Consider the following 17,186-nt stretch of genomic DNA (forward strand, 5'->3'; position numbering starts at 1 on the left):
CAAGATGCACTGCTGTTTCTTTTCTATTTTCAAATAATGCACATACCTGTAATGACTGTTTAAAAAAAATAATTTATTGCAGCATGTACTTTTGGAACAGCAGACTGATACATGTTTGCATCCACTTCAACAAGAACATTTCACAAGTAACATTTGACAAACTGTCAGATTTTGAAACAATTAGTTTTTTGTTTTGTTTTGTTTTTTTCTCACAGCTAGACATCCTATAGATACACATTAACTTACACACATACCGTAACTCACTGTTTCTCTCCCATTATCACATTTCTTTTTTTTTTCTTTTTTTTTTTTTCAACAGAACATGGACAAACACAAGTTTGATGGAACATGGAAAGTGGTCTTAGGAATACTTACAGGAAAATACTTACAATATAAAACTCAAGTTGCATCCAATAGTTTCAGAGTGCTGTACAGCAATTCTGCACGGGTCACTGCTGAAATGGACATCATGTAGGCCTATTCACGCTGTTACAGTCACCCGTTCCAGACACGTTCTGCTCACAATATTAAAGGAAAATCCACCTTGACACACTTTCACGCCGTTTAAAGACAGCTCTTGGTGATGTACCTTGCATTACTGTGTCAATTCTGTTATTTGATGATATTTTTTCTTATTCTTGTGGACAAATAGCCAAATGTAGGCAACGCAATGACCAAATATTTCAAGCAGCTATAATGGAGTTTGATAGCAAGAGGTTTTCATCTATCTAAACATCAGCGTTACAAATCAAAAAGGTTTTGGTGTCATTCCATCAGAATCAATGAGCAAGCGCTTCACTCTGGAGCCGCCACTTTGCACCGACATTCAACAGTCAAACAGTGTAGAAGAGGCACATACTATAGGAAATGACTAACTGAAGAACTGAAGTAGAAATAGCCAAGGCCGACTGAGGGAAAGTGGGCTCACCGATAATCACAAAAAACAGCTCCTGTAATGCAGGGAACATCACAACTTTGTGATATACAGGAATGTACAAGTATGAGAGGCAGGATTTTTCCTTTAACATCACGTACTTGCCTATCGTGACAGGTCAGCCTTGGGCTTGGTTCTACTACCTAATGTTTTCTATGTACTGATTGTAAATCATGTTTCTCCGCCTCAGGGCCTCTCAACCCCCTGCTCAGATGGAGACAGGGCAGGTAATGATTCGATCCTCCAGCAGTACACTGAGGACTAGGAACACAAAGTAAAGCGCAAACATGGTGAGGCCCAGCTTTTTGCTCATCCTCCAGCGACACATGGCAATTGAAAAGATCACAAAGAGAAGCATGAGGAAAAGCAGCACAATGGCGCAGAACAGGCCGTTGGAGCTGACGGTTACTGGCTCGCCATTATGAAGCATCGTAAACATCAGCCACGGGACTGGCAGCCTAAAAGCAGAGAGGGAAGATACAATGTGTTTTTATCAGGTTCAAAGAACATAGACAATATATCTGACCGATTAATCATTAAGTGGAAAAACGCTTATTCTTACAAGGATACAAGGAAGTTTATTGGTCATTATACAACAGGTTGGAAAATGAAATTAAAAAGTGGTTCCCTCTCGACTGCTTAATTGATTGTATAAAAAAAATAAAATTATTAAACATGGAGGAGTTTAGATGGTGCATTTAGTAGTCTCACAGCCTGTGGGAAGAAGCTGCTCTGTAGTCTGGTGGTACGGCAGCGGATACTTCTGTATCTTTTGCCTGATTGGCATTCTTGCCAATTGGACCAATGAATTTGATCAGATTAATTCTATTGGCACACTCAATGTTTCAAGAAAACTAAGACTTTAGAGCATAACTCAGTGGTTGTTGACCTTGGCCCTATGCTCCAATAGTTTTCCATATCAGTCCACTCTGGCCATAATTTTGTCCTGGCGCAGCCTCCAACACTGACTGAACAGGCCAATGGGCTCTCCATGAATCAACCCCTAAAACACGCAGTGCATGTCTTTAGACTTCACACTGACACTCAATATAATGAGACATGCCAGTAAATAAAATGCTAATTTTCCAAGTCAGTGCCTTCTCCAGCTTGGTGCTATTTTAGCTGTTGCCACAGCACTTCCTTCCTCACTTTTGCTGTCTAGATGTTCATTTTCAAGATTAACTTTATTGTCTCCAAAGGGAAATTTTGCTTCGACTCAGGTTCTACTTTTTTAAGTAGCACAAAAGTAAATAGTGGAAGCTGTCAGGTCATGGATAAACTAGAAATTAAATACACATCTCATTACACATCTCAGGTGTGAATGTATAAAAAGACATGCTTCGGGTGTTTTTGGGGTTGATTTTGGCGAGTCCAGCTCCCTGTTAAGACTTCAGCCAGACAACCGACATGTACGTAGCTCTATAGCCAAGCAACAGAGAAAATTTCATTCAGAATCAGCCAGTTTGATGGCCAAATAGGGTACAGGTTGAAATCTGTGAAAGTTAAAACTTTGACCAAGATTAAATTACATGATCATAACATGATCATCATTTTGGTGAAATCCATTTGAATATATTTATAAGCATGATGCCATTACTCACCCTACGGTGATGTCAAAGATGTTGCTGCCTACAGAGCTGGACACAGCCATATCACCCAGGCCTTTCCGGGCCACGATCACACTTGTGATGAGGTCAGGGATGGATGTGCCCGCTGCAAGGATGGTCAGGCCCATGATTTCCTCTGAGATGCCTACTGTCTCACCCACCTATGCCAAGGAAAGGAGAAAATCGATGACTAGTCAACTGTGGATGCATTAGTGCTAAATAACAGTCTGTGTAGTGCTTACAGTTATTTCCACAGAAAGTAGTGTATAAGCATAGCTGTCTGTTACCATAAAACACTAGCTACTGTACAACTTTACTTGATGAAATATTTTCAGATCTCTAACCCTAAAACCAGTTTCACAACAGATGTAAACTCCTCCTGTAAAAAAAAAAAAAAAAAAAAAAATACCACAGTGATGTACCAACTAACCTGGTGGGCCCACCACACCATCAGATAGGAAAATACTGCAATCCAAAGGATGGAGCCGAGAAACGTAAAGACAAAGAACCTCTTGGATTCCTAAAAAATGCAAAGGAAGATACAGTCTGTATAAAATTCTGAGAGGATATTTTTCTTACAAAAAAACTGCAACAGGATCTCAAGTTGACGTGGGTCAGCATTTGGTCAGTGTCAGTCACCTACGCTACATACATCATGATGAATCACAAGCCTATTAGGTCTCGCTAGAATTTCATGATGATAACATTTATATGCAAGTGATTATCATCAGCTTTTCTACAAACTTAAGCTTGTAGAAAAGATTCAGCGTTGGCGTGGACCCGAAAGACACGCGTAGATTGACTCAAACGTTGGCTGCGGTCGTAGCAGGAAGGGCTGAAGGAGCACTAGCAACTAGCTGGCTAGTGTTAGCTGCGACTTCAGGCGCATTAGCATTAGAAAGAAAATCCAAAGTATTTTAGTCTAGTTTTAGTCGACTAAATTACAAAGTATTTTAGTCTAGTTTCAGTCAATAGTCTTTTTTAGTCTTTGACCTGCATCATGTTGGCTTTTTTTAAATTTAACAATATGTTAAATTATTATTATTTTAAAAATGTAAATTGCTTATTAAACAGACCTAACAATTCAGCTACCAGTGAATGAGCAGTAGTATGCATGTGTTAACATAGATCGAAAAATAAGCTGAAGTGATACCGCTTCAAAAACGTTGTCTACCACAGGTTTTAACCAATGACGGAAAGAAATTTTATCCATCCACGCTTCGTTGAATTTACATTTCCCCATTTCCCAAGCGTGAATTAACTATCTAACGTTAAAAAAAAAAACAAAAAAAACTACTACTTGTCTTGTCGTTCGTAGTCTTGTGTCTGCTGTAGTGCGAGGTCTTCAGTGACGTATTCGTAGCATTTTCCCGGGGCTGAATTGCGTTCGAAATTATTAGTTCCACCGCTCTTTGTTTACGTTATTTTATCAAAATAATCATGGTTGACAAATGAAACATTTGACGAGAAATGCGATACGGAGAAGTTACATACAGAACAAATTTTAAGACCTAGATATCAAAATTCAAGACTTTTTAAGGTGTTATTTCCAAATTCGTAAATTCAATGCTTTTAAGACTTTTTAAGAACCCTGTATATATGATGATAAATTAGATCTACATATGTGATTTATTAATGGCTATGTAGTGGTTAATAATGGCTTCTTATAGATGTTGAGCATTCAAATCTGAGGCTGGAAAGTGTCTTTAGAGGCCAAGCTGATTTTCAGGTCCATAATGACAACTAGCAAACCAGCTTAAATAGACAGACTGTTAGATAGACAGATTTTTAAAAAAAAAAAAAGTCTAAATGACTGCTAGCATACACAACAATAGACAAGACCACCTGCTGTGAGGTGCTGTCACCTTCTAGCAGGGCTGCAGTCGTGGCTGCAGTGGCTTCTAAGGTTGCTATGGTGTTTCAAAGTGAGTCTGCTGGCACTCACCGGTCTACGGACATCAGGCACAGTGAGCCATAAGGGGAGCACGATGGGCAGCAAGAAGAGATAGGTTGCCTGCTTCCGTCTGGTGTCTGGCCAATCTAAAGACAGTGGCTCATCCTCATCCTCTTCATCATCCTTTTCCTCCTCTTTTTCATCATCGTCATCTTCATCACTCTCACTGGAGTCACTACATTCCTCATCGCCACTCTCATCCTCACCGTTGCCGCCTGAGCCATCGGTACCCCCTGTCCCTTCCGGCACCTTCTGGTGGAGAAAGGAGGGATTAGTAAAAGGGGAAGCCAATTCATCATAATAAAGATAACTGCTAAATTCTAAAGTCCACATGAAATGGCATTTTGAGAGCATCTTACATCCTTAATTAAAGTTTTTCTTGTTGGAACAGGGTATTGGTGTGTGATCTATTCAGGTCAATATAACAGAAATAGCAAACAGTAAAAACAGTATTGCCAATGCAGATGTTTTAATTTTAAAGTGTTAGGTAGCCTGAAGCTAATTTGAAAACACATACCGTATTTCCCCAATTAATCGCCCAGGCGTTTAATACACAAAATCAACTTGGACCCCAGGCGTTTAAAAGACCAGGCGGCTATTCGCTGCAGGCCTTTTATTTTTGCACAGACCTGCACCAGGCCATTATTGTGATGACAGTTACTGTCAAACATGTTTACAGTCGGTCGATTTAAGATTACGGTACACCCTTTTTTCTAACATTAGCTAGCTCTCTTATTTTGACAGAAAATGGAAGTACTGCACAGTTATTGTGCGGCTAACTGTTTACTTCTGCAAAAATAAGGTGAATAGCCTTATTTTGGGTTACCTCAATATAATGCAAATAATCGCCCAGGCGGTTATTCGGGTGGGCGTTTAATACGCAAAATGGGTGCAGACCCCAGGCATTTCAAAGAACCAGGCAGCTATTTGCGGCCGGGCGATTAACTGGGGACATACGGTATGAAGTAATAATAACAGTAATGATGCAGACAGCATGCAGAGAAATAGAATCAATATGACTGGAGAAAATTTGGGAAGGAGATCGTGTGGAATTTTAACGTATCTATAACATAGCAAGCACAATGCCGATGCAGTGTCTATTTGAGGGGGGACAGTGATGGTTGTCTATGATTGTGTTATTGGATGCAGTTTTTAGTTATAGTCAGATGTTTTTTGTTGGTGTTTTTTTTTTTTTTTTTGTATGTGTGTATGTCTGCTGGGGGGCTTATTTTCAAGATAATTCAGGGTTAGTAAATGGTACAAAATGTATTGTTCCTGATGGACTTCTCTTTGAAGGCTGAAATGCAACAGTAAAAAATTCAGACATTTTCGGAAATGTGTTCATGTCAGGATGTACATTTGTCTGTACTCATCACTGCGTACCTCCTCTTCCTCTGGTTGATCAGCAGTCTTTTCAGATGTTTCCTCGGTCTTAGGAGGCTGGGAGGTGGACGGCTCAACTGCAGCGCCCCCTGCTGCAGCAGCAGAGCTGGCCTGGTCAGCCTTGGGCTCTGGCATGTCAGCAGCTAAATGCAGGACAATCACACAGAGTGAATTAACCTTGCCCATGACATACATGCAGTAGGATTCCAGACTGACCCAAGGCTGAAATTTGTACAATACACAAAAACTAAGGCCTACTGCAAACATTAAATCTGTCCTAAAATTTTGTAATATAGATAATAGATTTTACATGTTTAAATGTTTACATGTTTTACATGTTTAGATCATGCCTTTATTCATCTTATCCTTGAATCATTATTAATATTATGATGAGGATCACAGAAGTGAGGATTATCGATGTAACACGAAGACATCACTTTCCAGTAAATAAATAAGTTCATTTAAAACCAGACCAATTTCCACTAATGTGGAATGAGAGAAAAATTCACCAGGTCTGTAACTGGTAGAAATAAATTCCAAATGTATCACATCAATGTTTTCAATCCTCTGAAAGTGTGTATTTACCGTACAATCTGAGCGAAATGGAACTGAAATTTCTGTAAGCTAATACATTTTTCCCCCAATATGAGGTGCCAGTGTTATGGCATGTTCGGAGATAAACGTGGACTGATAATAGCTGAAATGGGGTTAATCTTTGTCTCACTGTACACATACACACACACACACACACACACACACACACACACACACACACACACACATGTACACACACGCACACACACACACACACACACAGGGTCCCATCTGCATGTTAATCTTTGGGCTGATTGATTCAGGCTCGTAGAGGCCACTCCAGGCTCCCTGTGACCCCACTACACTCTGCAACAGACAATAATAATCAGCCCCCACTCTGAAGCACCTCATTATTCTACACTGTGACGCACACACAAACTGAGAGGCCCACTGATTGTGGAGAACAAGCTCCTTCAACCTCCAACCATGAAACTTCATCATCATCACCATCAACTGGACAATCACTGAACAGAACAGGCTAACCCACGTCAAGGCCTTTAACTGAAACTGGTCAAAAATGATAAGATACAGTGTATTAAAGGTTGATTGAAAAAAAAATTAGAAAGTAATAGAACATAATAGAAGAGACACCTTTTGCTTGTCCATGTTTGTATGTTAATCAGGAACACCTTTTGATTTGTCTTCTGTTATCTTCTGAATCATATTTAAAGTTTTATAATGCCTGGTGATCCCCTTTAAACACACACGTATAATATTTCCCCGTTTTGGGGCAAGCACTGACAAGCAAACCCATTTAAGAACTAAAGCAGAGACAACGGGCAGCCAACCCTGCTGTTGGAAATGGATGAGGATACAACTCACCTTCAGCTGGACGGTGCTGTGACTTGCGCTCTAATTTCTCTGTCACTGGAGGATCCAGTGGCTTAACCTTATTCTTGGCTGCAATCAAAATAAGTATCTCTCATATAATTCCCATAAATGGCTTTCTTATACGAGTCAAAATAGAACTCTACTTTTGAACAAGGAATTTTGTGCAGCCAAGTCAACTTGCCACAAAACACAGATTTTCATTTATGACAAACACAACATAAACTGTATCAATCTCTCTGAAAGCACAGAAACAGATACATAACCATCCAATCAATTCAGGGATCATTTTGGGATGCAAGCAGATCTCACAGTGTACCACAACATGAAGTACAACACAACACAGGCATGGCAGTCAGCTTACCTCTCCTCTGCACTGACACCTCACTTCTGACATCACCATTAAAAGATGTCTCTGATTGGCAGAGATACACAACAGAGTTACAAAAATGATATCTGTCTCCTCCAAGCATGTGACCCTACATTCACGTGCTATTGGATAGATTAGAAAAACTAATTTCGTGATATAGATGCATCTTTTTAAAGGTCAGCAACCATAATACCTAACAGTTGTTTAAATAAAGCCTATTAACTTAGCTTAATAAATTGCAGAATAGCCATGTGTATGTAAGTTTTCAAGATTTGATTTTCACACAAAATAGCACGTGAATGCCATGATATATGACCCACACAATGGACCTTCCCTTGAACACATGAACATGAGGCCTGTAAATATTTATGAGGATGCTTTTAGGCTGATGCTGGTAAACAAAAGATGAGACTCACACAAGAAAAAAGAACAGCAAGATGACATACTGTTGCCCCTCTTACCTTGTCTTGCTGTCCTTGGGCCTGGAGGTTTTACTGGCCCTCTAACTGCTGGCTCTAGGGTGGAAACCACAGCGATGACTTTTTTTTTTCAGTCAGTGTTCCAATTTTATGTGTTAAAGATTTAGAAACATTTCCCCTTCTACAGATCATCAGCCTGTAATGTTCAGTGTGTTCCAGGGGTTAATTTATGATGAATTGTTTTAAATTACTTTTTTGTTGTACCTACTCTTCCTGCCTTGTCTTCTTCTACTACAGTTAGTGATTTCCCTTATTTCCTAGTGTGCCTTTCAGAAACCCCCAAAGAACATGCCTGGACTTGTAAACAGCTGCATTATACATGTATATACAAAGAACAAGAGATAGCAAGAGCGAGAACCTTTTTAATCTAAAAAAAGAAAAAAACGACAAGTGACAGAGACACCCCTTAACCAACTCTTGTCTCGTTAAGACTGTGGCTAAGGAAATTGGTTTCTTGTACAATGGATTTCTCGCTCTACGACTGTCAATAATTTGATTCTGATGGACTGAAACCAAAACCTGACGTCCAATCAAATACCCACAGTAACTACACAGGAAATACCTGTATTTGACAGTCTGTGTTTACTCTGTAGTCTATGTTTGGCCACTTAAACAAGAGAATAAGAAAAAAAAAAACATTGCCAAATAACAAATGAGTCCAGAAATGCAAACTGCATCCCAAACTGCTGGTTTGTGAATGTTGAAGTGTTTTTGCATGGATTTTTTCTTTAATGTCCAAGATCAGAAAAGAGCAAAATGTTCAAATGTAACAAGAGATTGGTAATTCAGTTTCAGAAAAAAAAAAAAACAAAGACAATGGGAAGGTGCAGCTGGGGCATTCTCCTCCAAGTCCAGATTGGGGTTTGAAAACTGGGATTAAAACTGATTTCTGAGGACCCACACTGGATCAATTGGCAGACACATCCCGTGTGCTCATGTGCCAAACCGTCCCATCTTCCCTCTCGTCTGTCTTTCTAGATATTCTGCCATGACTTAGAAATGCATTCAAACTGACACGCTGTTGTTCCATACAGCATTATTTTGCTTGAACAAGAAATGGCTTCACAAATATGAAATTGGTTTGGCGCTCAGAAAGCTAAAGGTCGTCAGGTTCATGCTAACAACCCTGACCAGTCAATGCAGTGATGACTCATATTGTGGCACCACAGGGCCTGTCACAAACCCCATCTAACAGCCACAGTAGTTTCATCGAGATAAAGAGCTGGCCCTTATCCAGCTTTTATTAGCCTGCATTGAAAAGCTGATTAGGGATCAACCATGGCCGAGCACTGTGCGACCGAGGAACAAGGCCCAGCTAGCCAGAGGACAGGCTGAAGGTCACTCTGGTACAGCACACCACAGTTACTTACAGGACAGTACAGTACGGACAGCAAGGACAAGGGCTGAGTCACTGCGAGCATTACTGCCTCCAGGAACAAATGCACAGTACGCCCACTGTCATTTGGTAGCAACAGTAATAAGAGCAACACGTCATATAACTTAAGATGATTACCTATTACTCAGCAATTTAGGAAAGTCGCTTTAAAACAAGACAAATCGTTATTCCATTATTCTTGCTGAATGATATCACCAAGGTATTTATTGCAAGATAGAATTATCTTAGTATGTGCACAGATATGACACTTCATACACTTAAAGGCACTCTGGGCCTTTTTGGGAATAGTATAATTGAACTTTGCAGAGCATACTGACAAATAAGCATTCAATTTCTACCAGTTTTGTTTCATTTAAAATCATAATATATCATCAAGTAAAGAGCAAAACAACTCACTAACAAACCATTCCATTTTTCTCACCCAGAATGATGTGAGAAGACTCACCCAGTCATTGGCTCTTTTCAATCACCTATGGTGGTCCCTAGGGGACAGGAGCTGAATTCACGCAACCGTTTGTCAACTCAGCTGAGGTGTGAGTTATCAAAGAGCTGTTGATGAGCTGTGCACAAAGAAGGTGAAATGCAAAAAACATGTCCTAATGACAGGCGATTTTTTTTTAACCCCTCAGTTTTATTGTTCTGGATATTTTATGAACTTTTGGATGCCTACAAGTTTGCCTATAAGTCCTGTTAAATTTTTGACCCTGATGGTCATCATCAAATTATGCCACGTTGCTAGTATTAGTCAGTGATGAAGCATGAGCTCCTCTGAAATCAGATTACAATTTTGATCTTGTAACTGCACAAACCATCAAGCTGTTTGAAACAGAGAGTGAGGGCACTGCCCTAAACTTCAGGGCTTGCTGCTGGGGGTATGCAACATATTGTAAGATTCAAGATTACTATCCAACTGGACCCCATGATCGATTAATTTCAATAATTTAAATCTAAGGAATATCCATGTTTTTGAAAGCTCACTACAATTCTACCAGCTGTTTCTAAAAATGCACAACTCTGAAATGGAATTACAAAAAGTAAGAAATCATAAGTAATTAAGTTGAAACATTTAACAAGGTATGTCAACCTTTTCTTGAGTGTACAGAAAAAAATCCATCAGATCAAAATGATAACTCTCCATGTTGAATTGAACTGCTGTTGAACATAATCCATCATTGTGTTTAGATACTGCCATCTGCCTCTCCACCCCCCTCCCCCTTTTTTTCTCTTTTTTATAGCCTATTTTATGTGTGTTTAAGAATATATGTGTTTATTTTTATTTGTACTCATGGTCAGAATGGCCAAGTGTTAGTTTCTATGTGGCTCTGTAACTGTGCTGTTTCTCTTATTCCGGGTAGTTTTGTGTGTTTTTTTTTTTTTTTTTTTTATAATTAGAAAAAAAAAAAAAACACAAGACAGTATGAAACATATGGAGTGCACTGTCACTTTACCTTCTCCCAGAGGGTCCAGGGTGTGGATCATTAGCTGGAAGATGGTGTTTCTTAGGGAGGTGTTGTGGAGGGAGGCAGTGCTGCCTCCTCGTTGCAGGACAGGACGCACCTACACACCAGCAGACACACCATCACAGAAAGACAGAGAGATCAGAGGAGGCAGCATCCTGGAGCTTTAAGTCATTTTCATGGGTTCAGATACTGGCCGCATCAGGGATATATACAGGTATTTCCAGGCTGATTAAACAACAACATTTTTAGACTGAAAACACAGAGAGCTATGCCAGTGTTCAGTTCCTTCAAGGATGACTATTTTGATGTCAAAGAATTAGAGGAATTCATTCTTTATCTGACAATTTTATTCTTGTCAGGGTGGAAAGCATCTGGAAAGCATTTAGAGTGTCATGAGTCACTGAAACTCTTTACTGCTCCTGTTATACACAAAGTCGGTTCCTCAGACTTTTGTCCTGTAGTTGTGCTGAGAGGTGGATAACACTGATTTTGATTTCTTCATTAAGATTTAGTGAGTTTATTTAACTGTTTTTTTTTTCATACCAGTAAAACCACAGCATCAACTGTCAGTGTACCACCATTCAAACAATAATGAATATTGTTTTGCATACCCTTAGTCTTGCCTTGTCCTCTTGTGGTTCTGCAGCCGTTTTGCTTGATTTAGGGCTGTTCCTGGTTGGTTCAGATTCTGTTTTGGATTTGTCCTCATTTTTAGGTGCAGGAGGAGCAGGAGCAGGAGGAGGTTCACTTTCCTGTAAGATTAGCAGTATTTCACTAACTTGGCAATACTTCAGCAATTCAAAATCTTAACCCCTTACTGCCTGAATTTATTTACAATTATCTACACAAATAAATTGTTTGTTTTTGCCTTCAAGCAGATGCTAAATTATTGGTGGTAGAGTGCTCCCAATACAATTCCTGGTATGTATGAAATATGCATCAACAGCATCAGTGGGATACATACACCACCTCGGCTGCATTAAGACTGGAAGTGGTTTGAGGCGAATTCGCAACAGTAGTCTACAAGGGGTTAAAACATTTGCTTTCAAAATGCCAACATTTTAGATATTTGTGTTCTCTTTTTAATATTGAGTAATGAATGTCAGGTGATGTTTTCATGCCAAAATGTGCACCATATGGGGACGAAAGCCTCCATGAGTTGCTTATTCACATAAACTCTAGTTGTTGCACAGTTACAGCTGGTATCTGCTGTACCTGCAGACTGTAGAATATGACATGCTGAATACTAAAACCATTTGGCATGAATGCTTAAATTACTTAAGTTTGTTTGGCCTTGGATTCCAGTCGATCAACATTTTACAGTCAGTACCTTAATACCTTGTGAGGTCTCAGTCAAACAGATGAACCATCTAGGTGAGTCAACAGTTGAAATGAAATCAGATGACTCACAGCCTCTTGAAGTGTGTATGCAAGAGACAGCAAGTGAGAAAGTGAGCTGCAGGTATGGATTTGAACGGTTGCTGCTCTTCCACTATAATCCTTATGCTTATGATCCCTGCTGGTTTAAAGGCACCATATTGTTAAATTTTTATGATATTGTTTTCAGGTCTACCCTGGCTCAGCATAATAATGTTCTTTATGACATTTTGCATATAAATGTAGTTTAATTAAAGGTTAAATTTATTGGAAAACCTGAATGAATGACTATGTACTCACAATACTGGACCCTGACTGGCAGACAACAGTAGGTCCTCTAATTCAAATGATATAAACCTAGTGGGGCTTTCCACTTCAAATGCTGCAAAATGGCCAGACGAGAAGGATTTCAGTAATTGTTTGAGTAATTGTGACCGACTAAATGTTGTTTAATAAGCTGACTTCTTTAGCCTAACTCTTTCAGGCTACAGGCAACTTGGCAAATTGGCCAAACTTGGCTCCTGTTTTTTTTTTTTTTGTTTGTTTGTTTGTTTTGTTTTTTTACTGTTCTTCACTTACGTCCTGTGTGTCGCTGTGTTTACTCTCATTATCGGCACTCTCTTGTTCCACTGGCTCCTTCCATATAACATTATCTTTGCTGTGGACCCTTGCTAGCACAATGATGCTGTTTTGAAAAAATAAGGACATGTAACCAGGGCTCGAAATTAACTTCCAATTCACCAGCCACTGAGGCTAGTGATTTTCCAAAGTTACTAACCCCTCAGCATTTTGCAATAGCACATAAAGTAATACTGTAAAAGTTAACGGGAGACTGCAACAGCACACATCTGAAAATAACATTTTAAGTCAGTGGTGAGCCGATGACATATACGGACCAATGTGATGAGCACACTGTGCAAGCAGTGCTCATAGGAGTAGTATTATCACGTAGTATCACACTGAAATTATTTAATTATTTCAGGTGCCTTGTGTAAATTACAATGATTTTTTTGCCTGTTTGTTTTGTTTTTAAGAAAATGCTATCCACCAAAAGGCTAGTAAAAGTGATTGTGTTACATGCCACTGCCAAATTCTGCCTGCAACTGGCAGGTGTTAATGTTGAGCCCTGCATGTAACTGTCTAGTCCTCGAATATAGTACAACTTCATTTTTTCAAATGTAATTTCCAGATTAAAATATTGTCTTATATTCAGGTAAATACAGCATGTATATATAAATACAGGAAAATTTTAATTCCTCTAATGCGAGAGCTTTAATGTGCAAGTATGCCTCCCAACACTCAGCACTGTGATTAAGGGAGCAAATGCTAGATGCAGAAGTCCTTGAGGCTAATTGCACAAAGTCTTTGCAATACTTGGAATACTAGATCACAAATCTACATGTGATTATATGCTCAACTACTGCTGTCTATCATTTGCAGAGTGGTGCTTAGCTTACAGGCTGTCTAGGCAATCAAGCCCTTGCTAAACCACCCAATTCCTTTTATTTGGTCCAAAACTCTTTTCCCCAGTTATCTTCTACGCAAAATAAAATTGTGTATTTCCAGTCTGGCATTTTTGGGTTGTGACAGAGACTGAACGATGTTTCCATCACTTCATCACTGTTACACTGTCTCTGACACCTGGTATCCCTTCTGTTCACCATCATCAAAGGATTCGACACAAATAATGGCTATCACCTGCACAGGCGCTCAGATAGACGAATCACTGTCCCTCTTTCACTGTATCTGAGCAGGTGACAGTCCCAACTATGATGAGATAAAAGGCTAACAAATCAAGTATATATATACAGAAGTTGACACAGTTGCTTTGTAGATACAACTGCTTTGTCTTGAAAAGGAGCCTAAGACTCACATAGGCTCTATGTGACCAGCAGCAACCAGCCACTCCAAATAACAGACTGAAATTTTTATATTTAGGAACACTGCAAGATTTGCTATATAATGTAGAATTGATCTAATCTTGAAAATCAGCCGTGATGTAAAATTGTGGCATCAATAATAATGCCCATAATAAATTTTCCAGCGTTCATAAATGATGATTTTCAGTGACAGTCAAAGTCACACTGATGATTTTCTGTGTGTTGCTTCCTTTCCTGCAACCCACTGAGATCATCTGACCAGAAGATTGTCTTTGATAGTCTTTTTCCCAACTGTTGTGTCTGCAAATGTCATGACTACTGACCTTCTCTGGCTCCTCCGCTGTCCAAACCTTGACGATACTCATGTGCTTGTTGATCTGGGACTTGACAGCCTGTTCAATCGTAATGTTGAATTTCATGAAGCTCACATACAGGAGGTATGCCAGAACTAGAATGATGCTCTCCCACCACATTATGAAGTTGTCCAGGAAGAACGTAATGAGCAAGATGAGATCCAGGATGTAGAATGACACATCACGGAACAGCGGCCACCAGGTCAGGTGCAGCATCTCCTTGGAGAAGATGGCACACATGCCGATCACAAACAGGATGTTGAAGACTGCTGAGCCGACAATGGTGCCGATGCCCACATTGCTATGGGCAATAAACACACCAATGAGGGAGGTGAAGAGCTCAGGAGCAGAGCCTCCAGCTGCCATGAAGGTTGCCCCTGCGACATCGTCAGAAATCTCCAGCTTGTTGGTGATAACCTCCAGGGCAGGAACAAAGAACTCGTCACAAACAATGGCCAAGGCAACAAACATGTAGATCATCCCTATGATGTGCAGGATCACCCAGCCTTGTCGTCGGTCCTGCACTGAGAAAATATCCGGTGGGTAATCACCCTTTCTGTGTGTGATATGGATAGAGATGTCTGGGTGAGAGGTGGTGGTGGTGGTGGTGGTAGTGGTTGGTGGTGGTGGTGGCTGGGTTGGAAGAGGTTTGGGAGGCTCTGGATCCACATAGATGCATTGCTCGATGTCTGTGCTGTTAACAATTATTACTGGAGGAGCGTTGGTGGTCTCAGGTAAAATAAGGTCCACCTCCTCTGTCTCATTTGGTGTGATCACCTCCCGAATATGGATGCTCACAACACCATCATCACCCCCTGCTCTTGGAGCTTTGTCTGCCTGCATGGAGGCCTGTGGCTGCAAAAGCCTGGCCTTCTGAGTCAGCGTGTAGATGATACATAACAGCAAACCTGAGATGAAGAAGACGATGCGACTCTGCCTGAGTCTCCTCCTCTGAGGCGAATGCATGTTTTTTGCCCTAGTGGTGTTGAGTCCAAACGTTAATTATGTAAAATGCATTGCTATTCTTTGATAGTTCCAGCACCATTATTTGGCAAGCGAACACCACTGACAGAGAATAGATTCACACACCTATTCATGGTGTGTTTCATCTTTTGCAGTTGGCATGGAAGGCGACTGACCCAGCATCAAACTGTGGAGAGAAAGAAAACAGGAAAATGACTTTATTCTTATGGCTAATATCACACTATCATGGATATTTCATAACTGGTAAGGCATGAATGAACTTGTATTGTTGCTCACATAGTTGCAGAAGCAGATCACAGGGTATTGCAGGGTGTGTATGTAAGTGTGTGTGTGTGTGTGTGTGTGTGTGTGTGTGTGTGTGTGATGGGGATACAGACAGCCACCTGTTACTATGGCTACATAATCACATAGGCTTTTGCCTCTCAAAACATGAGTCCGATTTAGATGGATTGTAATTGTGAACCGGTAAAAAATAAATAAATAAATAACAGGCTTGCAAAGAAAAATAAACACGGAAATTAATTATTAGCCTACAATTAGCCGTTTCGGTGTCAACGAGTGCACGGGGGGGGGGGGGGGGAAACGTGATGACATGCGAAACTCCAGGCAACCGCAACTATAAAAACCTTTATGAAATACCAACGTTTATTCCTGCATGCGTTACGACTACGCTTATTAAAAACCGAATCACCGTATACGCGTGTTACGCTTTAATTAACTGAGTAATTGAGACTATCACGCAAGGTCAGCGGCAAAGTGATAATCTTCATTCACCATCCAAAAAACAAATCCAAAGCAGAACCATAGCGGTGCGACAACATTTTGTGACTCACCTTACACCGCCGGGAGCTGGGCCAGCCGGTGCTGTGGACGGTCCCTCCAGCTGTGCGTAATGGACGCAGAGATGCTGACTCTGGTTTTTGGGGAGCTACAAGGGCGCACCGCATGTCAGGGCTTCAACCGGGCTCAGCATAATGCTTCTAAGAGGATTAGTGCGAAACACTTCTCACCTTCTCTTTTAAGCATAACCGTATATCAATACACCAACATTCAGATTATTTTGCTCGTGGCAGCTTCAGCAAAAGGGAAAACCCGGAGCGGTTCGGCACCTGATGCTGGTGGAAAGTGAATAATTTGCTGTTTGCAGGCTGGCAGGCGGAGTTTAGGCGTCATTTGCGTGTGACAAGGTGTAGTACCGGCCTTATACTTAACGCTGAGGTCAGATTTGACCTGATAGTTGTCGAAGACCGAGTAATTCAAGAAATATATTTAGAAGTCTTCTTTTAAAGTCTCATTGGGCAGAATCCGTGAGCGGTTTTTACCTCAAATCTAATAATTTATCGCACTAATCAATACTAAAACTACTGCTAGAACTACATATAATACAAATAACAATAATAATGATAACACTAATAGTTACCGTGAATACTACTACTACTACTACTACTACTAATAATAATAATAATAATAATCATCATAATAATACGTTAGTCATTGATTTGTCTCAATATATTTAAAAAATAAATAAATAAATAAAATAAAATAATCTGAAAAACCCACAAGTGAATTTAAGGCACTTAAAGACAC

General features: G+C 40.1%; 1 protein-coding gene across 4 annotated transcripts; it reads right to left on the bottom strand.

Moving 5' to 3' along the window:
• Positions 1-206: 206 nt before the first annotated feature.
• LOC115379464 (sodium/potassium/calcium exchanger 1-like) lies at positions 207-16,573 on the bottom strand. 4 transcript variants are annotated; one of them, XM_030080191.1, is made up of 12 exons: positions 16,433-16,573; positions 14,586-15,765; positions 11,617-11,757; positions 10,994-11,102; positions 8,132-8,185; positions 7,665-7,715; positions 7,295-7,372; positions 5,879-6,006; positions 4,487-4,747; positions 2,972-3,061; positions 2,536-2,702; positions 207-1,392 (listed from the first exon to the last, which is right to left on the bottom strand). In XM_030080191.1, the coding sequence occupies exons 2-12, from the start codon at positions 15,579-15,581 to the stop codon at positions 1,143-1,145; spliced, it is 2,325 nt and encodes a 774-aa protein (XP_029936051.1). In that variant the 5' UTR covers positions 15,582-15,765; positions 16,433-16,573; the 3' UTR covers positions 207-1,142. The 4 variants fall into 4 exon arrangements, with proteins under 4 accessions (XP_029936051.1, XP_029936042.1, XP_029936026.1 ...); XM_030080182.1 differs by lacking the exons at positions 7,295-7,372; positions 7,665-7,715; positions 8,132-8,185 and having other exon boundaries at positions 4,487-4,744; positions 5,879-6,021; positions 16,433-16,569; XM_030080166.1 differs by lacking the exons at positions 7,295-7,372; positions 7,665-7,715; positions 8,132-8,185 and having other exon boundaries at positions 5,879-6,021; positions 16,433-16,567.
• Between the last annotated feature and the right edge of the window lie 613 nt (positions 16,574-17,186).

Source organism: Myripristis murdjan, chromosome 3 (genome assembly GCF_902150065.1).
Source record: "Myripristis murdjan chromosome 3, fMyrMur1.1, whole genome shotgun sequence".
Classification (NCBI taxonomy): Eukaryota; Metazoa; Chordata; class Actinopteri; order Holocentriformes; family Holocentridae; genus Myripristis; species Myripristis murdjan.